The sequence below is a fragment of the Larimichthys crocea genome, chromosome XII, assembly GCF_000972845.2.
Source record: "Larimichthys crocea isolate SSNF chromosome XII, L_crocea_2.0, whole genome shotgun sequence".
In the NCBI taxonomy this organism is placed as follows: Eukaryota; Metazoa; Chordata; class Actinopteri; family Sciaenidae; genus Larimichthys; species Larimichthys crocea.
This window is the reverse complement of record NC_040022.1, coordinates 16,475,990-16,491,905: the sequence shown is the minus strand read 5'-3', so window position 1 is coordinate 16,491,905 and position 15,916 is coordinate 16,475,990. Positions and strand designations below refer to the sequence as shown.

The following is a 15,916-nucleotide window of genomic DNA, read 5'->3' as shown; positions in this document are numbered from 1 at the left end:
AAGATTACTGTGGTTGTGCAGCAGCTGTTATGGTTCAAGGGGGACACAAAGTCAGTCAAGATACAACGGCAAGAGTATATTTTACAGTAACATTTACATTTTAGACATTAAAGTGAGACTCCACCCAAAACCTCTCTTTCTCTGACTATCAACCGCTCACCCAATAGGTTTGAAAAATAGCTGGTTAAACATTTGACGCTTGTGTTACAATGACGTTTTCGTGCCACATAAAATGTTTCCAGTGTTTTCCAGCATCATCATCTACTTTGCTGTTCACCTGCATGCTTAGTATATTACAATTTTTTTTCCCTTTTTTGCCAATATACGGCTCCTATTACTCATCCCTCTGCCAAGCCTACAAGTAGGCACATGTGTTCATTTGTACAAATTAGATCTGGAGGCTCCAGCTGTTGTAATGGTCTAAACCACATTATCCAACCTCAGTCATCGGCTAGAATAGAAATATACAGTGGGAGAGATTTCTGTCGACAATTTAGATTTTCCTCCAACCGAATAACAACACTAAATAAAATAAACAGCCCATTTTCTGTCTTAACCTTTGCATACAGAAATTTTTGAGATTTCTGAGACCCAACTACAATGGGGGCAAATGGAATTCAGTTTCTCAAAGAGTAACTTTCAATCCTAAAAAGGGTTTATTCTGAAAAAAGTGTCACTTTAACCCTCTAGTCAATTGCTTTTGCAATTGGGAGTGACTGCTAGGACCCCAGAGAGCTAATAGAAATGTGTCATGCAACAGTAGGATCAAGCATTTGCCTCAGAGTTGCATGTGTTATTTCCTGTGGGTGATCCCTGTGTGGCGGGAGGAAGTGGAGAGAGCATGCAGGAAGGTGAGAATGAAAAGTGAAGAGAGGAAGGTGGCAGGTTGACCAGCGGGAGGCATAATGAAAACCTGCTCAGATTCTGGAGCAGTATTCTCCACCTGTGTGTGTCATTTGTGATTGTGTGTGTGTGTGTGTGTGTGTGTGTGTGTGTGTAGGCATGTGCTTGTTATGGGCTTGGCTCAGTCAGGTCCTAATCAAGCCCTCAACACCGCTGACCATCAATATTTAATCAGTATCCATCTGCAGAGACTGCTGCTACTCTCTTTCTTCTCCCTCTCTATCACACACATTGTGGCTCTCTCAGGTCATCCTCCCTGTATGGAAATCTTTGAACCCATACTTTTATTCCACAGATCCCAGATCAGACGAGTGAGCAGCTGACCCAACGCAATTTAGACTGTGTCACCTAAAAGCAGCACAATTACGTATTTCCTTTCATTTTTATAAGCAGTGACCTGGAAAAAAAAACTATTCCAAAGTAAAAAGAAAACAGAGTTTGCCTTCCTGAATGCAAATGAGACTAATCACTCAATTTAAAGTGCCTGTTTACAAGCCCCTCTGTGTATCCATACAGCCTGTAGGTATTACAAAGGGACTGTAAAATTGGTCCACCCTCCTCTTTTCCTATCTTTCCCTCTCTTTCTTTCTCTTCCTCTCGCACTCATGCTGTTCATCAGCCCTCACTGAATCCCAGCCTTTCTCCACAGCTCAGCACACCATGACAGCAGGGAGGCATGTCATGCTGTATTAGCGAGTGTACGTGTGCGCGTGTAACGGCACACATATCTGCATGCGTCTGCATGAGACAACGGCTACAGAGAAAATAGTGCACACGGCATAATGAAGCAGCGAGAGAGAAAGTGGGGTCGATTAAATGAGAGGGATGAGACAAGAACGATGGGGGAGAGGTGCCGAGCAGTGAAAAGGTCAGAGGCAGCCTCTAGCCCGTATGTGTGTGTGTGTGTGTGTGTGTGTGTGTGTGTGTGTGTGTGTTCAGAGAGACTAAAGACCGTTTAGACTGCTTTTCTTCAGTTCATGGCCATTTGAGTGGCGTACAGAAATAGGACGTAATAGCATAATAATATGTGATTTCAGGAAAGGAGCACACGCACGCATGTGTGTGCGTGTACACACACATTTCAGCTCACAGATAAAAAAACCTACCGATCAACAAGGTTCATGGAATTTAGTAAAATTGTCCGTTTCACATTGGCCAGTTACACCGATGATATTCTTTGTGACTCACTTACTATATCGTTTGTTTCACCGAGGTTATAACTGACTGAAACGATAATCATGATGCATCAAAAATGACAAGATGGTATGTTGTAACTCGGCTCCAGAGTGTACAACAAAGCGTGATAGGCCTAGGTAGGGATGTTCCTCGAGTACCTCGAGTAACTCGATTACAAAAAATGATAGAGGAATTTCCCCTGCCTCGAAGCGTCATTTAATTAAATTTAAAGCTCACGTTTTACGCAGATTCATTTTGGTGTGACATAACGTGCTTACAATACAGGCTATGCGTCCCCTGCAAAGCGGAACGGCAGTCGCCGGGACATAAAACAGCAGAAACAGCAAAAATTTGCAAACGCAGCAAAGCAAAAGTAATAAAAATAACGTAATACTGTTCGGACCGCTACTTTTTTTCACAAACAAAACAAAAAATCTTCCGTGTACCGTCTTTCTGTGTAAATACCTCATGTTACAACATGAAAACCTGTGGCTTATATTCAAGTGTGGCCTATATATGTACAAAATTTATTTTCTTTTTAAATTTAGCTGGTGCAGCTTATATTCAGGTGCGTTCAATAGTCCAAAAATTACGGTTATAATTTTATCCGATTACTCGATTAATCGTTGGAATATTCGATAGAATACTCGATTACCAAAATATTCGAGAGCTGTAGCCCTAGATGCAGCAGTGTTTGTGATCATGCATCTCTGGTTGTCGTAGCACATACCACGTTCATCTTTGGTGTCTTATTTGACAGTAGGGATGGGCGATATGGACTAAAAAATTTATCCCGCTAATTTCTGGTATTTATCCTAGTAACAATAAAAACAACGATAAATAAACACCAATTCAGCCTAATCTTTTTGACTATAAATCTATCACCAAAATAATAATATAGGCTAGGGGGAGCTGGTGGTGGGAGTTTCTATACCTGCTGAATGTAACCGCTGTGAAACAATCAGGAAATAGCTTTTTATTTCTGTGATTAATAACAGTTTTATCAAGGCCGGCGCTCGCTCTCTGTTATTGTTGTCTGTCTCTTTGACCGATCTGAGTGTCTGATTGCCGGCTGGAGAGTGAGGAAAGAGCTCCTCGCTGCCAAGCGTATCTGCTCCGCCTTCCACCATGTTTGTCAATATGCGCGTTGGGCTGCGAGTGTGTCGCACACATACATATGTCATCAATGAGAATTTATCGTTTTTATCGTGGGATAACATATCCTTACCGTAGGGAATGTTTTTGACGATATATCGTAAACGACGATATATCGCACATCGCTATTTGACAGCTAAATATTCTCTTCCTGTTTCAACACTTGTCGTAACTACGTCAACCACGGATGCATTCGGCTGACAGGCGCCAGTTAACAGGGTCGCTCGTTAAAATCGTTAAATCGAAACACTGGTCTATTTCCCGCCTCGATTGCTTTTTATTTTCTAGGTTATTTATTTTTTGGCCAGGCAAACTTTAAGCACAGGCAGAGCAATAGCGATATCGATCTTTACCCTCAGTGAGAAAAGAGATAAGTGCATTTTTCTAAAATGTGTATTATTTTAACTGTAACTCAGAGACATATCTCAAAAAGTAAGAAAATCTATCCTTTTTGTGTCTGGAGTTGCTCATCTTGTGGAAACTAAAATACTGTCTACTAAGCTAATGTGTTACAGAGGTCATTACATATTCTAAATCCATTTCTCAGTCCACTGGGAAAACACGCACATACATAAACCTACACATTGACTCCTTTTCTCTTCTTCTCACACCTCCTGTCAATACCACTTATCACCTGTAATCAATGACTGGGCTCATCAATTATGTATAAGCTATAGCTTCCTGTCTGCTGACACAGCCGATATGCATATATACATAGGTGTGTGTATGTTTGTATAAAGATGAGAATAAAACTTATGAAAATAGTTTTCTTCCTCAAACAAAATGACGTTACACCTCTATCTATCTGTCCATCCATCTCTAAATGCTCTCCCCCTCTCTCGCTTTCTCGTCCCTTTCACGAGGGAATTGGCTAAATTGTGTGTGTGAAATCTAAGCCTGGGCCAGGCCTGCTTTGGCCTGGAATAAAAACACCAAGCTCATCACTCTCTCACTCTGGCCAGGCTCATGTTCGGTCTAATGACCAGCCTCTGTGTCTCACACACACACATACACAATCTCCAGGTTGATGAGCTGCTAAACATGACATGTCATACCCACAGAGGGGCACCTTTCAAATTTGAGCACTCAAATTGACAACACGGGAACAAAACAAAAAAATCTATCGACTATCGTGGCTTTCCCCAGGCTTTTATATCTGAAAATACCACTTTTACTCATGGAGACACACGCGCACATATCTAATTTTACCCAAGCTTTTCTTCACGGGACATAAACGTGAAGATCCATACACATGCGCATGTGACCCGATTACTGTGAGAGTTGTTCGGTTACAGAGAGACATGCTGTCTTATTGATTTTCAGCACCAAACTGTGAGGTTTACATTCTGATAGTGAAATATGAGGAGGATGAGCTGTGAATTTGTTGATCAGAAATTTCTGTACCAAAGCAATAAAATGCTGAAACGGCAGCTACAGTCCGTATAGATCCACGTGCAGAAAATACAAAACATTTTCAATCTCTTTGTCTCTTTATCTCCGTCTGTGTCTGTCTTATTTTTCTTCTCACTCCCGTTTCCTCCCTCTAGGGTGTCTCTCTTTCGTCTCTTCTCTCTGTTTGTTTAAGTCTCTCTCTCTCTCTCTCTCTCTCTCTTTCTGGTCGGTATCCACTGCTTCAGCTGGGCTGCGAGAAGCTGTGATCCACCTGCCAAGAATCAAACGGTGCTGCCAACAGCCAGACTGGCACACAAAAAGACCAGGATGCTTACATACACACACAGACTCACACACACCTTAGGATGGTGCCAGTGCCACAAAGAGGAAGACTGCTCAATAAGACCACCACGCAGACTCAATATAGAGTACAATATGTGAATGCATGATGAGTTCAAGGTCTTTTTAGCTCAGAACATGAAATATTACATTGGAATTGGGGATATATAATAAAGGGGCTTGCTGACACTACATTCATCATGCTGATGTTACATGTACAAACCTCATTATTTTCCTTTTTCACTGCCTTTAGACATAAAACCCAGATTTCTTTTTTTGTTTCAAAGCGGCCATATCAGCTTAAACAGATTTTCATCCAGGATTCATGTCCCCACACAACCAAAAATTGTTACGTTTTTCTGCTGCGAGAAAAACGCTGACAGCCACAGTTTGCGGTAATCAAGGTCCTCTTGTGGCAAAAAAATCTTCCGGTAATAGAAAGAAAAAAAGACAGAAAAATGGGGAGAAAATGCAAATAAGATGCTGATCATTCATTTTAAGTACAAAATTATATAAAAAGATGTGCTACTGTGCTGCAGTGATTGTGTGGCAGGTGGTATTTTTCCCATATTTCTGTACTTCTGAGTTTTTAGTTGGATTTTCACCTTCTACTTATTATTTAAAATAAACACCCTGATCTATTTCATACAGAATAACTTAAGACCTTCACATTCAGTAGGACATACAGTAATAGTACAAAATAATCCAAATTATATGTTAAACTTACTTATTATATGATCGCTCTGTGTAGAGAATGTATCCATAAATCATTCATGAATCAGTCAATAGACTTGTTTGCTTTCTCGTCGAGAGTTAGATGAGAAGACAGACGCGAATCTCGTCTCCCAGCAGCTGCTAAGCTTAGCATAAAGACTGGAAACCACTAGTGTGGCTCTCTGTCAGTTTGTGTACAAATATGAAAGATGAGCTTCAGAGGTGGTTGTATGTAGATTTTGTTACCTAGATGTTCCCATTTCCAGTCTTTAGCATCAGACATAACAGTGGTATGGATCTTCTCATCCAACTCTCAGGTAGAAAGCTAATAAACATATTTCTCCAAATACTGAACCTTTCCTTTAATTTTATCAGAAAGATAATGCCACTAAGATTTAAATTTCTTCTTTCAGCTTGTTCTATACCAAGATAACTTCCTGCACTGAAATACACCCAGATGCAATAAATAAAACAGCTGTACACACACACACTCACAAACCCAATATCTCAGTATTAGTACCGCCACACACACACACACACACACACAAAAGCCTTCCCCTGCTTCCACTCCACTAAGAGTGCAGTTCAACGTCTGAGAGTGTTGTCAGGGCAACAAACGGGCCGACGGAGAGCAGATGAAGGAGTGGGAAGAGTTGAGCTCTGAACTTTAGGGACAAACTGGCGTCGTACCAAGTCTTTCTTTCTTGCTGTCTTTTCATCAGTCCTCTCTCCACTCATCCACAAACCACTAGAGGTTTTCAATCTTCTTCTTTCCTCCCCAAGTCTTCGCTCTCCTTCTGCGCTCTCATCCTCTGTTTGTACTATTTTTATCAAAGCTGTGTGTTACTGTATAGACTTCCTACCTTTACCACTTTTCTATTTGTCCATTGTGACATACTTCTACATGGAGGAAATACTGAAATGATACATCAACCCACTGCACCTGGTAAATTATAATGTCTCCACACTTTCACACCCTGGATTTGAAGTTTTATTTTGAACTAATTTTTAAGTCTTCTAATCACACTTCAGGTTTTCAGATTCCAGTAAGTCTTGTTTGTGTGCATGGGATGCCTCCTCTAAAGCAGGCTTATCCCAATCTGCAATATTTTTAATTTCATTTTTCAATGAGAGTTTTTGACAGAATAAGATGGGATCTAGTATGATTTCAGGAGGAATTATTATTTTTTTGAACGTGATAGTGGTTTGCAAACTCAATGTGTCTATGAATAATTCATGTGATTTAAATTATTAGAATTCTAATGCTAATTCTTCTTTGATTCAGTTCAATTGCACCGGCTTTCCAACTTCCCGTTCCGTTCAAAGAAATGCAACGCTGATCTTCCACACTTCGACAAACATTATATTAAATGCCTCTTTGTGTTAGACTGAACTGTATAGAAACCACAGCAGCCTATAGCTTTACTAATGAGTGACAGATCACTGGAGGCGAAAGCTGTGAAACACATGGTAAAATTCAATTAGCTGTTGCACGCATGGCTAAAAGGTAGCTGAGTGTCTGAATCAAGCCTTGATGAAGAAATAGATCAAAACATAATTAAGTACATATAATTTACACTTATACAAATAGCAAGCTGATTAAAGTTTGACCTGGTTGATTCATTTGCCGTTACAAGATTTGTTATAAACATTCTATTTATCATTTAATTCAACCATAACATTTCTATGAGTATGTGTGAAGGCACACTAGTTTGCTGGATTACTTGGATGTGCTTGCTCATACCTGTGACCAGAGAAGTGAGCACTTAGATTGGCTTTAAGAAACCCAGATATACTAGCTGAGTTAAACTATGAATCATGTATATGGAGATATGTACCAGTTTAATCTATATATGTTCTATATATTTATCATTTCATCAGGATACTACTCTGGATATTTCACAAGATCTTTAATCAGTGCTAATAAATCTGGACACTGCGTTACAACAAAAGATAAACTGTGATGATTAATTGACACATTGGCCACGCAGCGCAGATGTTAAATAATAAATACATCATTGCAAATGACACATTGGTGAGAGAGTTGTGGTAAATGAGAAAAGACATTTATCAAATCAAGTCGGCTTTAATCGAATCCTTCACGTCTTGTTCAAAACTAGCAGAATTTTACGGCCAACAGGCGATTCACTGTGTTTTCATCTTATATCAGATTGAACAATCTGCACAACATTTGTAGAAGGAAATGGAAAAAGACAAACATCAAAATGCATCTACATCTTTTTGTAAAAGCTCTTACTCTACGTCTAAACTGTGAGGTTGAATTTTTCACCCGAATAAGCCAGCAGAAATGTAAGAAGCTAACCCAGTTTCAGGTAAAAATAAGTCGAGATAACAACCATAATATGTTCTCTACACTGCCGTCACAGACGGGTAAAAAAAAAAGCCGATTGTTAAGAAGCTCTTTTTCAAGGCAGCTGCCTTAGTGATTTTAAAAGAGATGCGCATGGTTTATTGAAAACCTTGTTCTCTAAAGCTTTGAGAAAAGAAAAAAAAAACAACCTCTGGTAACCAGAAAGGCAGATGGTGCGCAGAGCTAAAAATGTTTATGAAAATATTCATGTATGTGATGTACTGTACCTCGTTGAGCTTGCATTTTTTTCGACCCCCCCCCTTTCCGCTGTTGCAGAAAGTACATTAGCCTACTCTGCTATTTCATATACACTGGCAGCACTAGCAGAACAGAAAAGATGCCATTCTGACAGACTATGACAGGAGCACTGCCCTAGTTTGTCGCTTGAAGACACTCTGAAGTGTGTGTGCGTGCGTGTGTGGGTTCGTCTGTGCGTGCTGGTTGAACGCTTACAGTTTTGAACTGTGACACCCAGTCAGATCCAGACACTTGTTTTTTTAATAAGCTTCTTCCACTAGTATGCCAACGACTCATCAAGGGCAAAGAGCAGCAAACACATGCACACGAATGTAACAACACACACGCACAAACCAGAGACCTTGAGAATTCAGAAACAAGTTGCAATACAAACCACAGACACACACACGCCTGTGACGCATCCCACCATTCATTTAAAGAGGTGAATTAAAATAGCTAGTGAGGAGTGAATAGAGAGAATGAGCAGGGATAGATAAAGCTTTTTTTTACTTTAATAAGACAGGACGGCTAATTATGCACAAGTGTCTTTGTCTAAATCCTCATTCTTCAAGTGTGTGTGTTTCTCTTTTTTGGCTTTTTCTTGACCTTTTTTGTGCTCTTATGACATTCCTCCTGGTGGGACGGGAGCTCTTTCTCACACACACACACATACAGAGGCCTGTCACATAGCAGTTAGTCACAGGAGGGTAAATTGGCCTCAGGTGTGAGGCCCAGCGGTGTAAGACAGTTAGGAAATCACATGTCGGATAAAAGTGTGCTTAGACAGGTTGCTACTGCTGATAGACACACATGTAACATGTATACACACATGCCTAGGGTAATTGTCCGTCCAGCAACTCGTCTGTCTGCCCTGCTGCCTCTATCAAATCAAACGTAACCCAATTTGTACTGAAGTGGGCACCATTAAGTAGTAAACAGAGAGACAGAACAAGGATAACTAGCAAAACACTGCAGCTAGAAGGATACGGGGCGTGGATATAAATTCATTTGGGAATTATGCCAGAAAAACACCCCAAACAAACAGAGAAACTGTGTCCGCTTCATCTGGCAAACCACTCCAGGACTCCAATATATATCCAAACATCGATAGATTATGCTCTACTCCTGTCTCGAGACAGGAATGTAGAAGACACAGGGGACACAAAGATTAGCAGTCGTGATTGCAATAAAGGGAAAAGTTGTAAATATATATACACAGTAAAAAGCTGCAGCCACAACAAAAGGTCCTTCAACCAAAATATAGCACCATCAGCAAATTGTTAAAAATGTCTTGTAAAAAATAATGTTTGTGTTTTATGATCTATCACCTCTGTGGTTTACATTTGGCTACGTTTAGGCAAATAAAACGTTTTGGTTAGGTTTGGGGAAAGATCTTGGTGATTGCTAAAAGATACCAACATTGACTATTGGGAAGGAATGGGATGGAAACAGCTGTCTCCAGTTTCAAATTTGAACACTTTGTACAACCAGCCATGGTTGGAGTATGCACTGAAATAAACATGTACAGATATTTTCACATTTATGAATATTTTCTGTAAATTAATATCAAGAAGATGGTGTATAAATATTTTCTGACAGGTATTTTTTACTCACATAATACCGTAACAGACATTTATTAGCAATGAAAAGATTGAAACAGTTAGCAAACATACTATATCTAACACTGACCCAAATCCCCGGCTGTTTGTGTGTAAAGCTGTTTAATGCAGCCTTTCACTGCCTCGGCATGAGCCAAGCCCGCGGAGCAAACAGCAAGAGCAAAACAGAGAGAGGAAGCAGTAAGGAAACAACCAATTCAATTTAGCCATATTAAAGGTCAGGACAGGGGGTGCAGTTCACACCTCCTGTGTGTGTGTGTGTGTGTGTGTGTGTGTGTGTGTGTGTGAGGAGTGGCAGTGAGATTTAAAGAAGGAAAAGAAGAAGAACTGGGGTGTTCGTGTTGGAGTGGTGGGTGGAAAGTGGTCAAGGCCGAGCGATCAGTGATTTGACCAGCAGTTAAGGGCCTGTTCAGAGGGGGAAGGGGTCAGCAGACTTGATGGGGGCCCTTCATCACACACTGAGGGGAGGCTTTCTTTGACATTAATGAATCCTGCATCCGATGGAAATCATTCAGGCTTAAAAAACTTCAAGTTCAGTTCGTCAGAAATCTGTCATTTGTGGCTGTACTGTGTTTAGCTCGGGTTTCGTGTGAATTTGCACAAAAAAGAAAGTAAACTTACATGTTCACCTCTAAATCTCATTAATTACCCCAATGTTTCTTTGGATTATTAACCTTAAAACACACTTTAAATATATTAAATATATACTATATGTGGATTTATGGAGGGTTATGCTTCTTGGCTGTGCAAAGTGACTTCCTAGAAACCTTACACTGATGACGAAGCTCCAGGAAGTCACCACTAGCAGTCAATAAACAATATAACATGTTAATGAGTGAGCTTTATAGGTGCTGGTACCTGGATTCTTTTTACTCGAGAGTTTCTCCTATTTCCAGTCCATCCACTCTACTCTACCAGCTGCTGGCTATAGCTTCATATTTATCGTACAGACATGAGAGAGAGTCTTCTCAGCAAGAAAGTGAATACACATAATGTTGAGCAGTTCCATTAAACACGGACAAAGGCAATGCGGGGAAATTATTTGAGTGTGAATTGACAGGGCTGAATACAAAACCATATTTAGCACCCACTGACAACCATCGTATACGACACAAAGGCAGTGTGAGTGCTGCTATGGGTGCTCTGCTCAATAGACCGTGGAGAAACGTGACGGTTACTCAGTTTGTTTAGAACAACGTCTTTTTTTCTTTCTTATCACCTTTTTTGTCTCACAGATTCTCTATTGTGGATTTCATTTCAGTCTCTTTCACCTTCTCTCTCTCTTTCTCTCTCTCTTCTCTCTCACACACACACACACACACACACACACACAATGAATCCATGAGGTGAAGCCTGCACAGCAGAATCATTCTCTGTCACTGAGCTGTATTTATAACCCCATCTATCAGCCAGCCTCGGGAATACATGACACTGTTCTCTGGACCAAGACCACCAAACTACCCCCCAGCCATACATTACGATAGTGTGTGTGTGTGTGTGTGTGTGTGTGTGTGTGTGTGTGTATGCATCCATGTGGGCTTGTGTATGTGCCTGTGTTAAGCAGGTATAGGAGCACAATACAGAAAACATACAGTGGCTCGCAGCTCCTGTCCAGCTACTACTGGAGGTCAGAGAAAGACACAGAGAGAGGGGAAAGAAGAAGAGAAAAGCAGAAAACAACCAAGGAGAGAGAGAAGATGGAGGCCATCGGGGAGGCAGGCAGAAAACAGAGAAGGGCAGATATGAAAGAAGGGGATTAGAGATAGATCGGAGTGGAGGAGGTGGAAAAAAGAAACAGGAGGGTGCCTGCTGTCTCTCTCCGCTGCTCTCTGATGAGTGCTGAGATCTATATCCTCTTCTGTCCAAGGTCATGGTTGTTACATGGGAGCACAGCAATCTCTCGGACTCACACATGCACACACGGACACACATATAATGAGGTATGGCTCTGCCGATAACTACAAGCAGCCATTATGGATTAAAGCAATTAAACCAGAGGAGACCTTTGACCCAACATTATACCACAGTCAGGATCTTGTGTGAATCATAAGGAGTGTGTGTTAGAAGAGGGCATGCTTTACATATGCTTGCCTCTGCACTAACTGCTCACCCTCATGTTAACCTTACAAAGCAATACAGCAATTCACCCCTCGGCACCCTGAGGCCAATCCAATGAAAAGCTTCAAGTGTACTGGATTTCCAAGACCGATTACAGATTACAGTAAACCTCAAGACTATACCATAAACCACAGTTGAGTCATGTTTTTCCTCTCCCTCCCTGCCCAGTCATGGTTATTAGTTCAATTATATATCCATTTCCACAGCTTTCAGGCAGAATTTGGAGTTAAATCATTAATTTACCTGTATTAGTATATACTAATCAACATACACTTGCAGTGGAAAGGAAGGCGCAGGCCTCCAGTCATGCTTCCACACTAGTGTGTTTTCTAGGATTGAGCTGGTATATTTAGAGTCAGAGGGAAGACACAAAAATAGAAAGGAGTGAGAGTCTGCTCCTTTCCCCACCAAGAATCTGCAATAAAGGAGGAGTAGGTGCAACAAAAAAGAGAGATGACACATGTTGTTCCAGTGGGATTCAGAAGGAGAGTAAAGCACGGATGAGGACAGCAGGGCAAATAGGGAACTATGGGAGACCTGTGAGCATCCACCCTCCTGTTACATCAGTGTGCCCTCAGGGTTCAGACAGGCGGTGTGATGAGCTCCCTCTGCTGGTGCACAAAAACCTCCTCCACTGCTCTTCCTTCTTTCTATCTGTTGATAACAAAGACCTTCAAAGAAGATGGATCCCCATCACAACAACTTATGAATGAACCTATTTCCACTTCATCTTGTGTCCCTTGGTCTGCAGTTAGCAGCTGTTTCAAGCCGCTCCTATCAATTCTCCCGAAACCACCTTGTTCCGCCACTCCACCCTCGCAAACTGCGTTTCTTGTAAAATGCCAACAATTTCGGAGCAGATCAATAGCTGTGGTAGTAAACTAAGCTTGTTGACAGCTTAACACTGTTTCCCTTCTAACACTATCAGCTCTATCAAAGGGACTCTGTGCTTAATTGAGCCTTGAGAGCTGTATCTCTCCTTTTATGACAGCTTCGCGTCTGCTACTAGACATACTCGGAGGGAGGATTTCCTCGAATAACACGACTATGGAGATGCGTGGGTGGAGAATATGCACACTCATAGACAAACTTAAGGTACACACACACACACTGGCACAAAATAGAGCAGTCGCCCAACAGAGTAAATAAGGCCAAAAGGTAAACGTAGAGTCTCTGACCCAAAATGGCTTCATTGGAGTATTGTCCCACAGGGGCATGTGCACACACACTCTCCACATACACACACACACAGACACACAAGTCAGGCATTAGGCTTAAAGGTGCCAATTAGGCCGTTAGTCTGACAGCAGACGATGAAAGACCAAGTGAGTCACACACAGACATAGCCCATAGGCACACAGTCAGTGCCTGGCAGATTATTTGTGTATTAGTAATGAAAAACTCCTTTGACCTGTCAGTCACCTCAAGTTGAACATGATCCACACAACAACACACACAGCAACTCACAGATGGCCCTGTGCGTTTATCTAAATCAACAGGAGTTTCCTTTGGCTTCCAGTTGGTTTCATCATTCATGCTCATTTCAATAAATATTTCAACAGCGTGTTAGTGTTTCCCTCACATGCATTGTCTCCCGCTGTTACAACACTCCTCCTCCTGCTTCTCCACTCTCTCTCTCTCGCTCGCGCTCGCTCCCCATCTATCCTCAGGAGCCTTTGTTCTGTGTGAACTCCTCGGGGCTGTGACATACATTCAGCACGATGGACGAACACACAGCCTATATATACTGTTAAGTCCGCCAGGGATGGGAGATCCCGTCAAAACCCTTTGTGTGGCCTGTCACTGTGTGAATGTGAATGTGAATGATTTGACTGTTTAAATTTATGCCAGGTAACCCTGGAGTTTTGGTTTGGGAGTGTGTGTGAGAAAGAGAGAGAGAGAGAGAAGAGAGAAAATGTCAATGAAAGGCAAATCATGCAGCTCACAACAGAGATGGAGAGCTTTGTTGAGCTACAGAACAGAACAGAACTGACTGTAGCTTTTGGAAATAGTGAATGAAATGATTCACAGAACGACTATCAAGTCACTGCTGTATCATCTCCAGTCAGACTGTCTGTGTGACAGCCAGCCAGCCAAAACAGACACATCATCCATATTTTTTTTTTTTTTACTCCTTTATAAATTGTGAATGCAACTTGTGCACAGTGCTCTGCTCTTGTCTCCATTTAGTACAACTTTCCCATTAAACAAGCCAGCTCCAATGTTTCAGCCCACCAAGCAGTCAGGAGTAGTTAGTAAGTAAATGTATTGGCTAATTTCAGGCCCAAGCATCGATGTTAATACAATAACTGAGAGAGGCTCAGCAGCAGCGTGTGACAAATTTAATGTAATTGCTTGCTCCTCATTTGCAGACTGAAGCAGTAGACTGTAGTCCACAGCAGAGAGACACAACATTTATCAGTGTGTTATAATAAAGATATCTATAATTAAGAGAGATTTTGACAGAGATGTCAATATTGACATAATCTTTATAAGTTAGGCTACTTTAATGCAAGAAAAAAAGAGTTACACAGATTAATAAAAATGTGGGGATGTCACAAAGTGAAATGTCCACATCTGTCTCCTCTATCTTCAGCATGGCACAGCTGCCTGTGTGTATATGTCATACAAATTTAATGTCAATATGCCCGGAAAAGAAAAACGTGACCAACAGTTTTCTCCCCGTGTCTCTCCCCCCTCTCTCTCTCTCTCTCTCTCGCTCTTTCTCTCTCTCTCTCTCACCCTCGCATTTCTTTATGCATGATTCATAACAGAGCCGAGCACTTAACGGGAGTCTCCGCTGCTCCTTTCCCCGGCGAGTGGAACCGCGGCATGGGGCTCCCCATCCGCCAACCACAGCGCACAACCAAGTCATCTACCTCACAAGTCCACTCAAGGTTCACACGATCCAACCAGGACACCCACCTTCATTCTCCGGGTAATTCCGTAAAGCTCGGCACGGCGACAGCGTGTGAAAAAGAAGCAGGGTGGACAGGAGGAAAAGGGATGGATAGATCCACAGGACGCGTGGTGGTGCCATTTTCAGGCTGCGCTGCGCCCTCGCTGCATCCCTGTTGGCGGTGTCGAGTCGGTGAGCGCAGCCCTGCGATTGAGGAGAGAGAGAGAGGGAGAGGGAGAGAGAGAGAGAGAGGGAGAAGGGGGAGAGGACAGGAGAAAGAGAGAAAGAGGAGGAGACGCTGGGAAGGAGGGTCCACAGTCAGCCAAGTCCTGTCAATCAGCTGCATGGCTCTGGGGTGGTATATATAGGCCTTTGGAGTCGCCTCACAGTAGGTTACACTGTAAAAAGTATCCATGGGAATAAGTGATTTAACCCGATGTTATATAACAATTTTTCATTTCAAAAGAAGAAACTGGTGCTTATAAAGGGAGGAGAAAAAAACAGCTTCTCCACTCTGGAGCCAAACGTGTTAATAAGGACACGTTCAACTAAACGTTTCAAGGACATGATCAAAAATGTTGTAATCTCTTCCAAGGCCATCCGCACAATGGAGCTTCAAATGTAGCAAACCAAATCTTTTCATTGGATTAGATCATCCACTAAGCACATTGTTAAAAGCATATTTATTTTCATTTTCATTTTTTAGGATATGCAGGAAGGTCTGTTAAAAAATATTCTGATTCATTGTCTCAGTCAGTTGTATTTATAACAAATGAATAGCCACTTCATTTGAGAATAAAAGGTGACAGCTGTATATCCCATCCACTCCTTTCAGGAGCATTGAAACGGATGCATTCACTGAAAATTAGAATCGAATTTAAACATGACCTCTACGACCATCACCTATGATCCTAAAAGACCTAATACACATCAGGATGATGTGAAACTATCGTCTGTTAAAACATTTAGTAGAGACAGAGGAAAGAAAACTAT

General features: G+C 41.6%; 1 protein-coding gene across 2 annotated transcripts in view; it reads right to left on the bottom strand.

Moving 5' to 3' along the window:
• The window catches only part of LOC104932603 (ephrin type-A receptor 3-like), an 85,137-nt gene extending 69,581 nt beyond the window's left edge, over window positions 1-15,556 (bottom strand). The window contains exon 1 of one of the 2 annotated variants that reach the window (XM_027285801.1): window positions 14,950-15,556. In XM_027285801.1, the coding sequence (XP_027141602.1) occupies window positions 14,950-15,064 (115 nt within the window). In that variant the 5' untranslated portion in view covers window positions 15,065-15,556. The remainder of the gene's footprint in view (window positions 1-14,949) is intronic. The other variant, XM_027285800.1, reaches the window with a different exon arrangement.
• Between the last annotated feature and the right edge of the window lie 360 nt (window positions 15,557-15,916).